This window comes from Dreissena polymorpha, chromosome 5 (genome assembly GCF_020536995.1).
Source record: "Dreissena polymorpha isolate Duluth1 chromosome 5, UMN_Dpol_1.0, whole genome shotgun sequence".
NCBI lineage: Eukaryota > Metazoa > Mollusca > Bivalvia > Myida > Dreissenidae > Dreissena > Dreissena polymorpha.
In genome coordinates, this window is record NC_068359.1 from 35,548,434 (window position 1) to 35,567,557 (window position 19,124).

The 19,124-nt window shown below is 35.9% G+C and overlaps 1 protein-coding gene and 2 long non-coding RNA genes across 6 annotated transcripts in view; 2 read left to right on the forward strand and 1 right to left on the reverse strand.

Moving 5' to 3' along the window:
* The window catches only part of LOC127881714 (uncharacterized), a 515,289-nt gene that overhangs the window by 227,891 nt on the left and 268,274 nt on the right, over window positions 1-19,124 (forward strand). The gene's annotated exons all lie outside the window — the stretch shown is intronic.
* LOC127881722 (uncharacterized) overlaps window positions 1-19,124 on the forward strand; it is a 264,293-nt gene that overhangs the window by 118,382 nt on the left and 126,787 nt on the right. The window lies entirely within an intron of this gene.
* Window positions 1-19,124, reverse strand: part of LOC127881611 (endosome/lysosome-associated apoptosis and autophagy regulator family member 2-like) — a 103,106-nt gene that overhangs the window by 35,039 nt on the left and 48,943 nt on the right. For all 4 annotated transcript variants that reach the window (XM_052429642.1, XM_052429641.1, XM_052429638.1 and 1 more), the window contains exons 8-13: window positions 18,148-18,233; window positions 5,991-6,276; window positions 4,264-4,481; window positions 2,752-2,816; window positions 1,639-1,818; window positions 644-865 (exon numbers count right to left, since the gene is read on the reverse strand). In XM_052429642.1, coding sequence (XP_052285602.1) covers window positions 644-865; window positions 1,639-1,818; window positions 2,752-2,816; window positions 4,264-4,481; window positions 5,991-6,276; window positions 18,148-18,233 — 1,057 coding nt within the window. The remainder of the gene's footprint in view (window positions 1-643; window positions 866-1,638; window positions 1,819-2,751; window positions 2,817-4,263; window positions 4,482-5,990; window positions 6,277-18,147; window positions 18,234-19,124) is intronic.

The window sequence follows — 19,124 nt, forward strand, 5'->3', positions numbered from 1 at the left end:
CAATGGTTAAAAGTGGAATAATAATTGAAAACTCTAAATTTCCGAACACCTTCTATTCTTAATATTTATATAAAAAAACTATTGAATGAAATAAAATTTACAATATTTCATCAAATTTGAGCCAAAAACTAAGATTTTCATTAAAATACCTCAAATCATGTTAATTTATTCTGCCATTTCACACAACTAAGAAAACAAGATCAACGTCAGTGTTTGTTATCATAGATCTTTGACACCAGCATTGAGGAAATGCATAACCTATCGCAAACAAAAATCATCACCTGATATCTGTGCCACCTTCTGAGAAAAGAGGGTTTAATGCATGTGCATATCTGCACATGCTAATCTGGGACAACACTTTACGCATATTTATTAAACCCTTTGCATGCTGGAAAATTTGTCGTCTGCTAAAATGTTGTCTGCTGAATTTCAAAAATTAGCATTTTCTTCGATTTTTTTCAAAGAATATCATCAGAATAGCAAACAGTTTGGATCCTGATGAGACGCCACGTTCTGTGGCGTCTCATCTGGATCCAAACTGTTTGCAAAGGCCTTCAAAATTCGGTTCCCGCACTGAAAGGGTTAAACCCCATTTTTAAAAACTTTTCAAGAACATATGTAGTACTTCTCCCTATTCCTATACCTTGTGCTGAGATTCTTCAGATCAAAGTTGTGTCCCATGTCATCAGTGTAGTTGCCATCTGACATGCAGGCGCGTCCCTTGTACACCATTAGGCCCCACCCACAGGGTTTGCAGGATTCCGCCCCATAAGCATTGTGGGAGCTGACCACCGTCCGAGGGGGACACTGGACACAGGAGTTTGATTGGACATCGATGTAGTGACCATCTGGACACGGAATGCACCTGCAGGCATAATGGGGTCGCAAGATTATATCATGGTTAATTTTAGTGGGGAATATTTTTCCTGTGTACATGACAAAAATTCACACTGGAGAAGTGGATTTTTAAGTTAATCTCGAGCCCTACAATCCAAGCAAGTTGACATTTTGTATGTTGAACAGTGTAGTTACAACTTTCCCACATTCATTTTGTCTATGGACTCGTAGACAGGCAGGCAGACAGCGAGACACAAAGACAGACACACATGGTGATTCCAGTATGAACCTCCGCCCCCCCCCCCCCCCCCTTTAACTTTTTATTATAATAAAACCTTAAACATGAACACTTTTTGGCAGACTAGTCTCCTGACAAGAATACAGCATGTACATTTGAGCCTCTTTCTGAGAAATCCAGGCTTTATGCATGTGGGTAAAGAGTTATCTCATATTAGCCTGTTCAATCTGCACAGGCTATTCTGGGCAGACACTTTCCATCTGAATTGGATTGCGCTAAGAAGAGACTCCCTTTAAACCAAAAATGCCCCCAAAAAGTGGAAAGTGTCATCCTTGATTTGCCTGCGTGGAATGCACAGGCTTGTCTTGGACAACACTTGACACACATGCATTAAGCCCAGTTTTCACAGAAAAAGGCTCATTTCATTTTGACATAAATAATAATTATTAACTAAAGTTTCCAAAAGACATTTAAGAACTGCAAATGTATCTATATCATTTCAATTTCACATTCCTTCAATGAATCATGTTTTATTAATTTAAAAACAACTCGCTCTGGCATACCCGTTCTGGTCAGTCCCCTTGGGACAGGGCCTACATGTGCTAGCCCCGCCCTTGACTGTGTTGGTCACCTCTACAGCGTAGATCTTGATGGTGGAGTTGTTGACAGAGGTCAGGTCATCGTCCTGTCTGTTCTGGAAGGCCATGGACACCACCACACTGTCGTTCTGCTTGAAATTGTACCTGCAAATATGTTCATAATGTACACAGGGCGGCATTGAATTCCTACCACCTGCATTAACATAACCTTAATGAGCAAATCTCTAGGAAAACCAGGCTAAATGAATGTGCGTATAGTGTCATCCCAGATTAGCCTGTACCGACTGCACGGGCTAATCTGGAACAACACACATGCATTAAGCCACATTATCCCAAAGCAAGATTGAAATACTATTGATTGAAAGCTTAAGAAAATATCTCCATAACGCTATTACATAATTGTGCCAAGTTTCCAGGGGCTTTGCTTTATTTAACTTTTTTAATCAAATGATATTACCCGTTCTTTAAACAAATAAAAACATGAAAACTTTTAAACAACCAATTCATAATACACACAACATTTTCTGAAATGATGACAGTAGAAACAAAGTTGCTAATATTACTGGTATTTTATTATATATTTAGGAAAATTATATTGTTACAATAAGATACATTAACATACGTTCTAGAAAACAGTAGGTAATATCTAATGGCCTACATTATGTTCATGTTTCCAAATTATATGTTCAATCCTGTGTTTGAAAAAAAGCAAAAACAAATGTTTTGAACTAAAAAAAAACTTTGAAAATCAGCATAAATAATTTGCCACAATCAGAATGCCGGATTGCCAATAAACTATTGATTGACTGTAACTAATAAATTAGCAGATTGACTGTAACTAATAAATTAGCAGCGTTTTTGGAAAACTGGGCTTAATGCATATTTCTTAAGTGTCATTCAATATTAGCCTGTGTTCACACAGGCTCATTGTGGACAATACTTTCCGCTTTCTATATATCTATCATATCTTGGCGGAAAGTGTCCTTCCGCACAGGCTAATCAGAGACAACACTTTACGCACATGCATTAAGCCCCGTTATTCCAGTACACGGCTTAAAGGTCAAAGTTGATTCTTACACGTATTGCTGTCTGCCCTGCTTATTGTTCCAGGCCTGGATTATGTCCTCCTTTCCGGTCTCATTCTTTTTAAGGAAAAAATAATGCAGACATGAGTCTTTCTGGGAAAAATGGGCTCAATGCATGTGCGTTAAGTGTCATCCCAGATTAGCCTGTGCAGTCTGCACACACTTATCATGGAGGACCCTTTTAACCAATACTGGATTTTTGTTTAGAAGACTTCCTTTTAACAAAAAAAAACCCTATACAAATAAAAAGTGTTCTCTCTGATTAGCCTGTGCAGAGTGCACAGGCTAATTTGGAATGACACTTTTTGCTCATGCATTAAGCCCAGTTTTCCCAGAGCCAGGCTCACATCATGTTGACAGATATAATAATAATGAACAAAAGTTTCCAAAAGAAAACATTAAAAATTGCCTTTGATTTATCAATATCAGGTCAATTCTGTGTTTTCCATGTAACAGGGTAATTGCCATTTAAGTTATGCTCAGTGAAATTTCATCATATGTGAAGTATGCATCAAAGATTGAATTCTGCCATAAATGGAATAAATAATAAATGGAATAATAGTCTGTGCTTCTGCTTGGATTTGAAAAGGGAAGGGTGGACCTTTGTATCATCACTAAGGTTTATTTAAATATAACAGTTGTTACATATTTAATACTACATCCTTTTATGTATAAATTTTATAACGACCTTATTATGATAATAAGATCAGATCCAACAAGCACATGGTGGGGGCCCAAAGGCAGGGTTGGACACAGGGGCAGTTAAGTGCTGCCCTTTTATATAGGTCTAGCTGTAACCCTGATAGGTTTCTATATAGGTCTAGCTGTAACCCTGATAGGTGAACCAGGGCTGCCTGGCTAGTGGAATGGTTGGTACACACACTTCTCACCTACGCAAACAGGGTCCAATCCCAGTTCCCACAAGCACATGAGTTTGGTTGGTGTGGTCACCATATTATGCAGGTGGTGTTTTCCCAAAGTGTTCCCTCTTTCTCCCACAACACAAGACCACACCAGAATGCAAACTCTTTCAGTTACAATAGCTGGGAATTGCAATTATAATTCAAATTCTGTCCCAATTTGTGAGATTTGTAAATTAATCTAGAGTACTGGGATACACTCCAGGACCCGTATTCACCGACCCATTCTTAGACTCAAGAATAAAGAATAGACTTAGAACCAAGACACATATGATGAGTATTTGAATACATGTATATACAGTCTACCACTGGTAATTATGCAATAAACAAGACGTTCTTCGTGACGAATAATGTAGATAGGGGTGGTTAATGACTAGTCTGACTCAGAATTAAAGCAGCATTTGAATATTCTAATTTTAAAAATATTCTTTATTCTTAGACTTAAGCCTAATAATTGTCTGGTGAATACGGACCCTGGTCCAAACATAATGCAGACTCAGACGCAGAAATACCTCGCACTCTTTGAAATACACACATACACACCATGAAAGGAAACCCATCACTGCTTGATATAAAGCACCTACAGACACGAGAGCAAACTGGCAGAACCCTCTGCAGTTGGTTTCAAAGTCGATCTTCAGCTGCCCCACGGAGCTTGCCCGCCCTTCCCCAATGACGTTCTGGGTACGGAATCCCGGAATGGCCAGCTGCAACAAGAGGTAGGCACTCTCCCCGCGGGCAAAATGGGTCTCCACATGGTCACCCAGGGTCAACCACTTGGTATCATTGGAACACTCATCGGCTGAAAAACAGATCAATGCTCTTATAACCAGGACAAAATATAAGTTCCTTTTTATAATAAATAACAGAAAACATACTGTTTTGTGATCCAGTTTGAATTTTTGAAGAGCAGTGGAAGATTTTGATTCACTTCCTGTTCTGTTTTTATGCAATATAGCACTTTGATATCGCTTATTATTTTTCACATGCCCAGCAGAAGAAATGTACCTAAATCATGAGATTTTCATTGATACACTTGTCTGCTGAGAAAAATATATGTGGTCAAGGATTATTTATTTTAACCCGGATTATTTATTTTAACCCTTATTGTTATTTAAACATTTTGACGTGTTTGTAGTCTATTAGAAAACCAAATTACATTAAAGATCTATCTTAACAGACTAAAGTTTTAAAGGCTTCATTAACACCCTTAGATACTGATGAGAGCAAGCAGCGTGAAAAATAAACAGCCTGCAAGTTACTCGCAGGCTTTTCTGGTTTTATACTTGTTGCACATAGCCATTCTCACTTAGCCCATGATTGTTGTATTCCCTGCTAAAACATTTTCCCTGAAATTCCTTTAAACAACAACAACAATAATATCATCCCAAATGGTGATAAACCAACTAAGGTGAAGAAGCAACAAGAAAAGATCTACAATCGCAAATACTCTAAGTAAATTGAATATAAATTGAGTATAGATATCTCTGACAACAAATTACACACATAACTTTAAAAAACAAACTCATGTCAAAACAGTATGATTCTGAAATATATTAATTTTGCAAAATTGCAAAAGTATGTCACTGCAATATCTTTGTTCAAAATGTTCAACCCTTATGTTTACAATTTACTGTAAGACAAAACAAAGAAATAAGGTTTGTTCTTTGAAAACTGAGCTTAATGCATGTGCGTTAAGTGTGATCCCAGATTAGCCTGTGCAGACTCAGGGACATAACTTTCCACCTAGACTGGATTTTTAATTGTAAGAGATATTCTGTAAACAACTACTTCCTTAAAAGTAGAAAGCGTGGTCCCTGCTTAGCCTGCGCATTCAGCCGAGTTTTCCTAGAAGGGGTTTCAAATAATCATTTTTCAGGGAACATCCAACCTGCGATTGGTGTACAGATGGTCTTAACACCTTGCTGGATACTGTTCAAAATTCTCAACCAATACATTAACAATTTACTAGACAAAGCAAGGAAATAAAACATCCAACCTGTGAATGTTATGCAGATGGTCTTAGCAACCTGCAGGAAACTATTTGAAATTCTCAACCAACATGTTAAGAATTTACTGTTAGACAAAGCAGTCTGTAAGATTATAGGGTGTAGTTTTCTGGAATAAAAAAATGGTGGCTATTATAAAATTTTAAGATTACGAAATGATTCTTTCGCAATTTAGCAGCCAGGACAGAGTTGAATCGATGTATAACATGCACCAACTTTTTAATTTGAAATTTGGAGGTAAAAAAATGCGCCTCATATGTGACAACTTAATGTTATCATTTTTCAAAAATGAAAAATCTAACCTGAGAATGGAATGCACATGGTTTTAATGCCCTGAGGTATACTGTTCCAGCGCACAAAGCTGTAGCCATAGTCCGGGGCGGTGTTAGTCGCGCATGCCACACATTCCTGACCGTCAGACCGGTGGTTCTCTGGGCAGTACGTGCAGGTATTGCTAGCAGGATCCAGGTACATGCCTGGGTTACATGCCATGCAATCTATCGACGCAGTCTCCGCGGGGAGTTGGGTGGAGCCTGGCAGGGTCGGGTTACAGATCCTGGGCTCGATCCACGAGTAGATGATAGCCGTCTAGAAATGGGGTGTCATGCAGAGTAGTGTTTTTGAGTGAGTGGCGTTCTGGGAAAACAGGGCTTAATGCACGAGTGTAAAGTGTCATCCAGTGCGCACAGGCTAATCAGGGACGACTATATGCGGCTAGACTAGATTTTTTATAAGAAGAGACTTCTTTTAACAGAAAAATTCTGTATAAAGCAGAAAGTGTAGTCCCTGATTAGCCTGTGCACATTGCACAGGCTAATCCAGGATGACACTTTCATGCATGCATTAAGCCCAGTTTTCCCAGAACGAGGTTGGAATGTTAGTAAAATACATGCAAAATGCAAGACAGGTAGGAATCGACACATTTTCATAGCATTGATTTTGATGCAAACAAAACAAAAAGATAAATTGATACTGGTACAGTGCCTAATTTCTTCACCTAAATCGCCCACCCCATTCAAATTATTGTTTTTGTATTTTTATAATTATTTTTTATGTCTTTTCAGTCCAGAGGAGTTTGTTACCAATACAGATAATTTTCCATGTCCTGTTTTTGTCTAAACGACTCCATAAATGTAAATGCATGGCATGCGCAACAATAATGACAGTGGCCATGATAGAACACAATCACCATGTTTTTTGCATACACCAATATTCTCATTAAACACTTTTTATGTACACATTTAATATGTTTGGAAAGTTTCAGCTGTCTAGAAGCATATCTTTTTCAGATACGGGCAACACAAGTTAATTATTTAAGTTTTGGGGTCAAAAAGATGGGCAACAACTCTGATTGCGAAAAACAGATCAAAAGGAAACAATGGAAATGCGCAAGACAACATGCTGGTTAATCCATTTATGCCTAGCATCTAGAAAAAAGGCGTTGGCAAACATGATGCGGCGTCTCATCAGGGTCTGCACTGTTTGCTTAAAGGAATTTCTGTAAGAAATATTCTAAATATAGAAATAAATATACTAAACATCCATAATTTTGAAAATAAATTGATCTTATTTAGAAGGATGGGAGAGTCCACTAGGCATAAATGGGTTAATATGTTTGTTAAGTTTGTGTCCTCAAGCAGCAATATGTTTTCAGTTACGCTCTACACAAATGAAAAACAAAAATATTTTTATTCAAAAAGGGGGCCATAATTTCAGTTGTGCCTTAAGCCTATGAACCAAAATATGGAGGTTCCCAAGTTCACGTGATGGTTAATATGTTTGAAAAGTTTTAGCCGCCATGCAGCAATTCTTTTGAGTAAGAAGATTTAAAATGAGTATTTTGCTAAGAAAAGGGCTCAACACTGCTTCAAAAATTTGATAGTTCATAAGTTCACATGCTGGTTGATGTTTGCAAAGTTTCATTTCTCTAGCACCAAGACATTTCTGTTATGACCAGGACAGGAAATGTCTAACATAAACACTTAAACAAACACACAAACAAACACACAGCGGTAACACTATATGAACTTTTACTATTTTCTCAGCGGAGCAAATAAAAATGATCTATTGCATGTTTTACTCTAACAAAACTAAATGGCAATAATAATAAATTGTGTCTAGTAGCTCATTTTGCCCATACACCAATACATCTACATTAATACTACATAATTATTTATAATACTTAATATATAACACAGGTTATCATACAGCAAGTTAAATTGTTGTTTGTACAATGGCATAGGTCAAATACAGCTAAAAGTTATATAGGTCAAATACAGCTAATAGTTATATAGAGAATACTAGGTTAGCGTTGAATACAGAGAAGTTTATGTTGCGAGGCTTAGAACGCCGGAAGCGCGAGCCTTGGCGAGCGCTTTCGGTGTTCGAGCCGAGCAACATAAACTTCTCTGTATTCAACGCTAATCCTAGTATTCTATTTATCCCATTTGATTTTTTCAACGTGACGTTTAACATAAATAGATCTAATAACCTTAACAATAATTTTAATTCCATCATTAAAGCGCTTAAAATCTAACAAATGTAACCATGCGTAGTGATATACATGTATTTGTTCTGGTACGCGAAATAGTCTTTAAAAAATTCACACACAAACTGTAAAACAAGTAAAAATATCACCATATGCCTACATTCAATTTTACGCAGTATGCGAATTTTAACACATTACGACCGCGAAAAGAAGATTTTACTTTACTATAATTTATTTTATTTTCGAAAGAAAATGATCAAAATCCAATATGGCCACAGGCAGCAGTATCATAAAAAAAATTGCCCCCCCCCCCGACCATACCCCCCCCCGAGCTTACCCCAGGGGTTCCAGATTGTTAAATGTACACCTATTGAGTATGGTTTAACTTTCCAACAACGAATATTGACAAAAAATAACAGTTTAGGAAAATGCCCCTCTTATAGGTATTATATATACACAAGGTATGAAACGTACTATATGTCTATTGCTGAAAGATTGTGGAACACTGAACGTGACCTTTTTCAACGAAAACACACATGTTTCTATGCAGTTGCCGACAAAATGCAACTGGATTCGTTAAAAGACAGTAAAAGCAACGAGATTACACTACTAACCGATCTCCTGCTCGGCTAATAACTTTAATATTCAATTAAATTCGACTTTCTCGCTACATGTCTGTGTTTTGTTGTCATATTTTGTTAATCGAATGCTCGGTTCTTAAACGCCATATCATTGGCCAACACAATCAGAACAGCCAACCAGATGACGCGTTATAAAATTAAATGTGTACATGCACCGAGTGACATATAGCGAGAAAGTTGAATTTAATTGAATATTAAGGTTATTTGCCTAAGAGATGATCGGTAAGGTGTGTAATTATGTAGCTTTTAATATCATCTATTGAATCCAGTTGCCTTTGTCCGGCAAGTGCATGGAAACATGTGTGTTTTCGATGAAAACGGTCACGTCTCTTGTTCCACAATCTTTCAGCAATAGGCATATAGTGCGTTTCATACCTTGTGTACATATAATACCTATAAGAGGGGTATTTTTTAAAACTGTTATTTTGTCAATATTCGTTGTTGGAAAGTTAAACCATACACAATAGGTTTACATTTAACAATCTGGAACCCCTGGGGTAAGCTCGGGGGGGGGGGGGGGCATTTTTTTTAATTTTTTTTTATGATACTGCTGCCTGTGAATATGGCGGCCATTACTCCTGACAAAATGCTGTCGATGTCAACATACATGTACACCATCGACGACCTAGTTCTGGCTACCATTACTTTAAATGTCGCTTTTTATGATTTTTGACTGGCGCGACTTTGTACAGGTCTGTCAATACTAAATAAACTGTACGCTGAAGTTTCTTTAGCTATCGAAGACCTTGACAATTTTGACGAGTAAACAGACAATTGCAGCGACTGACACTTTATTTGACAAAATATACAGGGCAATACGTTTTCCGACTTCGGACGACGAATTTCAGGACGCGCAGAACGTGTTTTTTATATAATGTTATGGGTATGCCGTGTGTGATCCGATGCATCAATGGCGCCCATGTTAAAATCATTTCCCCGAGATCAGGGAACGACAAAAGTACAATCAAAAATCAAAACATGTAAGAACTAGTATCTTACCTTTAATTATCCTTTAAAATCCATCTAATAATCCATTTAACTCAATTATTGACGATTTTGCATCTAGGGTCTTTAATAGTTATTTTAGCATAGTTAAATAAAGACCCTTATGCCATTCTATCACTTTATTCAAATGAGTTTATGAACGCGATAAACTTTCTTCTTCGTCACACGCTACGTCATGTACTCTACTCAAATGAACCGGAGCAGTTTATCTAATAATAGCCGTTGGTAAACTCGGTTGCATTTGCAGATTTCTGCATATAAACATAATTATGTTTAAACTTGCACAGTGTTTTATTTATCTATGGTAAATGCCCTTATTGTACGAAAAAATAATCTAATATATAAATACACAAAGAATGGAAAACATTCAAGTACACAACAGATGAATGAGTAAAAAATACCCGTGTACAAATGGGACGTTCCCAATTCCAGTGTGGTGCTATTTTTACCATCTTATACTTTACACAGCTCTATGCCTAACGTGAATTAAATAGGAAAGCAAACATAGCAGATTATTCATGAACTGTGCGATATGTGTATGGCTTGTTGTACATTCTTAATATTTAAGTTCAATGTCAAAAGTATATGCTTTGGTTATAAACAATGCACATTACACTAAATAATGTCATATGACTAGATTTAAAGGTTGAAGGTCGTATAATTTTGAAGCTCAAGTTTTGTCGACTTTGTTTCTTATGAAAAATCATTCAGTGGTAAAGTAAATATAAATAAAAAAATAACAAAACAAAAATCGTGTAATTTTATATTTTATTTCAACATTTCTTTTGGTGAATATGTCATATATATTTTTTTCTGCAAAATATGCACATTTTCTTTTCATGGGTGACCTTAAAATTCGATCAATGAACCAAACAATATCGACCTAATTTTAGCGCATATCGCATGACGTCATTTAAAAAGTAGTCCGTGCACGCGACAGGTATATTCCACAGTGTTGAATACAAGCAAGTATATTCCACAACGTGTTATACCGTCAATGTCGCGGTGAAAATGGGATAAATAGGTCAAATACAGCTAATAGTTATATAGGTCAAATACAGCTAATAGTTATATAGGTCAAATACAGCTAATAGTTATATAATGTTGAATACTTCAGAGCCTTGCTCTTGGGAAACTTAATGCTTGAGCGTAAATTGTTGTCCCAGATTAGCCTGTGCAATCCACACAGGCCAGGGACGTCACTTTCCACTTTCATGGTATTGTTTCGTTTTAAAGGAAATCTCTTCTTGGCGAAAGAGTCAACCCTTATTATGCTAATCCGGAATGACATGTTACACAAAAGCATTTGTTTTCCAATAGCACATATAATTGCAACAGTAATTAATTGAGGTATCACACCTATAAAACAAGAGGGCCTGAAAGGCTCAAAGTCGCTCACCTGAGATAAAAAGAAATGACCTGTTCTTTGCAGCCCAAGATAGCAATGGAACAAATGTTCTAACCAAGTATCAATAAGAATGAACAACAAATGGCCCCTTGGCGGCCATGTTTTTTTAAACAGACCTGAACCATTTTTTAACTCTTCCAGATATGTCCAAATTTCATGAAGATTGGGAAAAAAATGTGTCTTCTAGACTGTTCACATGTTGTCACTATATACATATAAAGAAAAATGCCCCACTCCATGGCGGCCATGTTTTTTTCACTGATCACGACCATTTTCAAACTCGTCCGAGACAAATTGACAAAATTTTATGATGATTAGGCAAAACATGTGACTTCTAGAGTGTTCACAAGCTTTTTTACTATATAAATATAAGGAAAAAGACCCCTCCCCCCTGGCGGCCATGTTTTTTTACCGATCCAAACCATTATGGAACTCAACTGTCCTATCCAGGTGTGGTAGTGCGGTCACCTTCGCTTACGCAAATGAACCAGTCACAGGACGGTTACAAGTTATGTAACTTTGAAAGCACTTATGTAACGTGGAAATATTTATTTGACAAACTCTTATTTCCGGTCAGGATGAATATACTGACTGGTTGTAATTCAATTAACTAAAGGCGTTCAGTCAGGGACGCCTAAATACACTCAAAGAATTTATTTATAAGTGAAAACCAAGGCAGCTTTAACAAAAATAACTAGTTTTTAATCCAAGAACTCGGAAAATGAAGAACAATGACAGAAAATTAAGAACAGGTACAAGCCAAGTCTAAAGAATCTAAGTATCGTTACAAAAATGAACAATATACAGCAAATACCTTAATGAATGTAAAAAGAAGTTCAAAATCTGTCCAAAAAAAACTGATATAAATATAAGTTACTGTTAGTCTAGAAAGTGCTTCAAAAATCAAGTTTACAAAATAGGTCTAATTTAATCTAAAGAACAATATTTATGGAGATTAGGAAACTTCAGTTAATCAAACGTAAAAATAAGAAAAATTTACTACAGTTATTGAAACAGAAAAGAGTCTTTCTAATTTAGAAAATGCCAAATGATTTAGAAAATAATGCCAAAATGTATTGATGCTGGTGTTAAAAATAATTTAGAGTTTAATTATTTCAAAATTCCAACCTTTTTCAAGAGTTGTAAACTTTTCAAGAAAGCATCAAGAGGTGTTTAAATCAGCCCAAACAGCTTATTTTATACAGTTCAGAAGAGATCAATGGCAGAGTAGTCAATTTTCCCTCAGAACAGTGCATTTATCAATGATCAATATCTTCCCAAATTCCAGAGCAGAACTAAAAATAGATTACTGAACCAGGTTAAACAAGGGAGATAAATACTGCATAAACACTGCAAAATCATGTACATGTTGTCTTTTTTTATTTCAGTTATCTCTCAGTTGAAAGGCTTATCGTAAGTGTTAATGACTAAAACAGTTATGTTAACTACCGTAAATCAACGAATATAATACGCACTTTTTTACCTGCCGATTTTTTCTTCAAGTAGGGGGTGCGTATAATATACCAGTTTAGAGCAGAACAACATTTTTCCTGTGCAAATTTTCAACTTAATCGCTGTTATTCACTTCGCGGCAGCCATTTTGAACTACACCATTACATCAAAGGGGTGCAACAGGGCTCGCCCTGTCGTTCGCCATTTGAGTCATTTGCGAAAAAATTCAGAATTTGGCTCAATAAAAATCTTATTTGTGAACATGCGAAAATCTAGTAAAATTTCATTGAAAACATCCGCCATTTATATCGGACTGGTTTTCTATATTTGTCTCTTTGTTTTAATGAAAGTGTTCGCAATTCGAACAGTAAACGAAACCCGGTCTGTACCCGATTATGAGACATCGCTTGACCTTATTGTTATTAAAGTGCGCATGGTAGCTGGCCAATCAACATTGAGCTCGCTTACACATGAAATGACGTTGTCAAATGAAATGTGAGAACGGGAGGAGCTATCGGATAATATTAGGTCATTCATGCGCAGACACTGTATACTTTGAATACACTGTTAATATCGTCGTCTGCCTACAAAATAGCGACTGGACGCTAAGTCGTATAAAGAGATTAGCAAATGAAAAAAAACAACTGACAATACCTGTAAATAAATATTTCTTAGCTGACCACTATTTATCTTTCTATCGCATATTTACCATATCTGAAGTAAAGAGTGGTAATTAAATAATTAGTTTTATGATGCTAATAGAGTCTATTACACCTGTCTGCCGATTGCCGAATTAAATTGAAAGGTGATAATTAATTAATTTGTTTTTTACTCCCAAACTAGCCTTAATGACAGCAGCGTATTTTTATTAAAGAGATCATGAAAAACACGAGTGGTTTAATTGTATTTTAAGTTATATTAAAGTATCGAGTTTGTAACACTTCGGAAAAGTAATTCATCAAGACAACAATAAAAATGGAAGTAACAATTTTGTCTTGTTATTACTTTATTATTATTATAATTATTATCGTCCCGAATATTGTCAAATTGAATTAAATGTGAAAACAAAAAACAGCGTCTCTGCTTCTTTCTTTTGTAATTATGACTGCTTGACCCGGATGTCAGCAAGGGGCCCGTGTGTCATCGGTAACAATCAATGGTAATATCAATAATAGACAGAGATATTTATTATGCAACTGTCATAACAACAGCACTATAACACATCCCGATCAATATACCGGGGTATTACTGTGAAACAGATAGTTGACAACACCAAATTGATTTGCTATTTTCACAACACAAAAATATATTGACACATTCTTTCGGAAATGGCCGATTTCGGACACTGATTTTTTTAGTGCGTATTTTACTCGGATTTTCAATTCTTACTGATAAATTTTGACCAAACTCAGGGGTGCGTATTATGCACGAGGGCGTTATATATTCGTGGATTTACGGTAAGAAAATTCTGTGTTATGAAAAATTACATAACACAGTTAATGTCACATAATATTGACATAATAAAACCAAACTTTACTACACAGGAAACTAATGTTCTGACCGAATTTCATGAAGATTGAGCAAACTAGAAAGTTTTTACTATAGCCATATATAGCCATATAAGGAAAAATGCCCCGCCCCTTGGCAGCTGTGTTTTTCAAGCCAAGGTTACCATTTTTGAACTCATTCAAGATATCATTGGGACAAATCATCTGAGCAAGTTTCATGAAGTTCGGAAAATAAATGTGGCCTCTAGAGTGTGAACAAGGTTTTACTATAGCCATATAAGGAAAAATGCCCAGCCCCCTGGCGGCCATGTTTTTCAACCAACAGACATCATTTTCGAACTCGTCCAAGATATCATTGGGATGAATCTTCTGACCAAGTTTTATGAGGATCAGACAATAAATGTTGTCTCTAGAGTGTTAACAAGATTTTGCTATAGCCATATACAGCCATATAAGGAAAAATGCCCCGCCCCTTGGCAGCCATGTTTTTCAAGCAAGCGTAGCCATTTTCGAACTCATCCAAGATATCATTGAAATAAATCTTCTGACCAAATTTCATGAAGATCAATAAATGTGGCCTCTAGAGAGTGAACAAGGCAAATGTTGACGTCGCACAACGGACAAAAGGCGATCACAAAAGCTCACCATGAGCACGTTGTGCTCAGGTGAGCTAAAAAGGCAATATTCCACATGAAAACAACAACAGCCTGATAGCCTCTAGCATAACAGTCATTTTTTATGTTCAATACCAGCAAGAGCTTTGCAAAGCTACTACATCATACACTGCCAGTCATGCATCAATCTATTATGCTCATCCTTATAAAACTGTCTAACCTTTTTCAAAGAACTTACGCAGATCTATAAAAGTTTATTTGATACAAAGCACATTACAATTCCTTTTTTAAAGATACAGTATGTAGTTAAACATTTCCGCAAAGCTGTTAAGCAGATTTTAAGGCCAAACAAGGGACAAAATTGTCACAAAACCAGGTTTTCATTGTGAAAAAAAAATCTGATAAAGGGAGAATTTTTTTTTTTTTTTTTTAATTTTATTTTTTTTGACCTTTGAACTCAAAGTGTGATCTTGACCTTGGAGATATCGACGTAATTATTTCACGCAACACACCGTCCAATGATGGTGAACAAATGTGCCAAATGATTTTAAAATCTGACAATGAAAGACATAGTTATGGCCCGGACAAGCTTGTTCCGCCCGCCCGCCAGCCAGCCAGCCCGCCAGCCCGCCGCATTCGCCAATCTAATAACCAGTTTTTTCCTTCGGAAAACCTGGTTAAAAAGTGAAGGAAATGTTACTGAAAGTTTCACCTGTATCTGTCTTTCTGTAATGTCATAATATGTTTGTGTTATCTTCTAGCCATAGAAAAAAAAAATTGGAAAACCCGAAGTCATCAATATTTACCACAATAAAATAAAATACTTGAATACAAAAAATTCATGTACATGTAGATTATGCTAATAATCAAAACTCAAAATACAGAAACAGAACTACAGTCAAACCTGTCTAAAGACAGAGTTTGGTTGATCTTAACGTGGTCTGTAAACACAGGTGGTCTTTTATTGCGGTGTGACTTGGATTGGCAACTCGTTTCTTATTTTACATATATTTATGCTACTTCTTTAACAGATGATATAACATAATATTCAACCTCACATAATTTTCCCATCTATATCTTTATGAGGTCTGTAAAATGAGATCGAGGCAATTAAAGAGTTTTTTAATGGTTGCTGCCTCCAAATTGTTCCCAAAATAAGAAATAAAACAAGAGATGTGTTTGTCAGAAACACAATGCCCCATATTGCGCCGCTTTGAAATAAAATTTCATTATATCATTTGGCAGGTTTAGAAATTATCTTCCTTTTAAAGGTTATTACTTCCCTTGGATTATATTTTTTGACTTTTGACCTTAAGCTTTCACCACTGAAAATTTGCAGCTTTATGAGATACACATGCATGCCAAATATCAAGTTGCTATCTTCAATATTGCAAAAGTTATGGCCAATGTTAAAGTTTTCGAAAGGACGGACAGACAGACGGACGGACGGACAGACAGTTCAACTGCTATATGCCACCCTACCGGGGGCATAATAAATAGCTTACACATGAATGGTATATCAAAATCAAGCCTTCACTGCTGCACACTTACTTGTATTTCTGAGCACACAAAGTTCAATCAGGTCATAGCCCGTGTTATTAAAATCAGATTCCCTACTGTATCAAGTTAAATACAGAGCAATAATGCAAGGCACTTTAGGGTTAAGTAGCCAAAGAAATACATAGTATGATTACTAACACAAAGGCAAGTTGGGCCAAAGTTCCATTTACCAAAAAAAAATCAAGATGTCAAAACTTTACTGGTGATGATTTACCACAGAACCAAGATAACAATGGGGTTGCAATTTTGTGTATTCAAATCTTTGCAGTGAATGGGACAGATGATATGCAATGTCAATAAAAAACTGACACTTACTCGCTTACCGTTATACCTTGACAAAGGTAAATTAGGACGACTGCATGTGGTTGTTGATTGATGAACAGATGTGGACGTCAATTTAAGATATTTAGAAATCAAGCATAACAATTATATAAGTAATTGTCTTTTAATTGAGTCACTATTACAATTTGACTGTATACATTTTTTAGATTAAAGACAAAGGGCTGTGTTTGTGAATCACAATGCCTTCTCTAAACTCCGTTATTAACAGATGGTGTACAATGCCATTTGGCGTGCATCATCCTCTTATCCATATACATACTCATACCAAGTTTCAAAGAAATCCACCAAAGCACTTCCAAGATATGGCTCCGGATGGACGGAGTGACGGAAAGACTGACAACGCCAAAATAATATCCCTCCACCTATGGCGGGGGATAACAAAGTAATGGTCCATTGGTATTTGCCAAAATAAGGGTTAATGTTAGGTCCAAATCTGTCTGTGATTTTGTTAAAACTGGTAACACAGCACACAATTCAAATATGATCTTTAATTCCAAAAATGGTCAATATTATAAAGTGCTCAGGAAAAATCTGAGAAACAGTTTTTTGTGTAATTCAAAGGCTCGTTACTTTGTCAAATATCAATGGACCAGAACAAAAGTCAGCCGTGATCTGAAAGTTATGTAAGTAGACACCCCAAAAATCAGATTTCGGAGAAAAAAAAAAGAAAAGTGTGATTTTAGATTTTAGAGAAAAAATTCATGGCCCATACCTTATCAAATATCAATGGACCGGAAATATTTGAACTTGATATGTAAGTCATTTACGTAGACTCAAACACACAAAATAAAGTCAGTATCTGAAAGTATTTTGGATAAAATTACGGAAAAGAGTTATTTTAAGGAAAGTTATTAAGTCCAAGGCAAACAACATCATCAAATATCAATGGAACAGAACAAAATTCACAAATGATATGTAAGTTATGTAGGATGACTCACACACCAAAAAAAGCAGGTCGATATCTGCAAGTGTTTAGGAAAAATGTCAGAAAAACTAATATTCCAGAAACTAGAACACATTACTAAGTCAAAGGTTGTAACTTTTCCTGTAATCAATGAATCAAGACTAAACTTCATCTGTATGACATGCAGGCATACTGATACACCAAAATTCAGATTAATATCAGAAAGCATTTTTTTTAAATTGTCAGGAAAAATGTTATCCTAGAGTAAATTTGTTTGTTGAAACTCGATATTGATGATTGATCTGTAAGCCATGCAGGAAGACTCATACATCAAAAATTTGGAAAATATCTGTAAAAATTGTTCTTTAAAAAAACCCTCTAGAAAAACGGAATGCCAGACAAACAAACAGGCGTCCGACTGCTGAAGGCCACACAACAAGGTGCATAAAAATTCTTCTTTTTTTAATTTTGGTAAAGAGAATACATAAATTTGGGCTCAGCCACTACAAATGTTGAGTGGTATGGAGTTCTCCCTACCTTGTTATTGACACAGGGCTTCATGGACTGGTAGAAGTCTACTTCAGAGCAGGCAGGTCTTGTTTTACATTCCGACGATCCAATTGCTAAAATACAAACATACGGTCTTGTTTTACATTCCGACGAGCCTATTGCTCAAATACAAACATATGGTCTTGTTTAACATTATGACGATCCAATTGCTTTAATACAAACATGAAGTCTTGTTTTACATTCCGATGATCCAATTGCTATAATACAAACATGTGGTCTTGTTTAACATTCCGAGGATCCAATTGCTATAATACAAACATGTGGTCTTGTTTTACATTCCGACGATCCAATTGCTATAATACAAAAATGTGGTATTGTTTAACATTCCGACGATCCAATTGCTAAAATACAAACATACAGTCTTGTTTTACATTCCGACGATCCAATTGCTTAAATACAAACATATGGTCTTGTTTAACATTCTGAAGATCCCATTGCTATAATACAAACATATGGTCTTGTTTTACATTCCGACAATTCAATTGCTATAATACAAACATGTGGTCTTGTTTAACATTCTGATGATCCAATTGCTTAAATACAAACATGTGGTCTTGTTTAACATTCCGACGATCCAATTGCTTAAATACAAACATATGGTCTTGTTTAACATTCCGACGATCGAATTGCTAAAATACAAACATACAGTCTTGTTTTACATTATGAAGATCCAATTGCTTAAATACAAACATATGGTCTTGTTTAACATTCTGATGATCCAATTGCTATAACACAAACATATGGTCTTGTTTTACATTCCGACGATCCAATTGCTAAAATACAAACATACAATCTTGTTTTACATTATGAAGATCCAATTGCTTAAATACAAACATATGGTCTTGTTTAACATTCTGATGATCCAATTGCTATAATACAAACATATGGTCTTGTTTTACATTATGATGATCCAATTGCTATAATACAAATATGTGGTCTTGTTA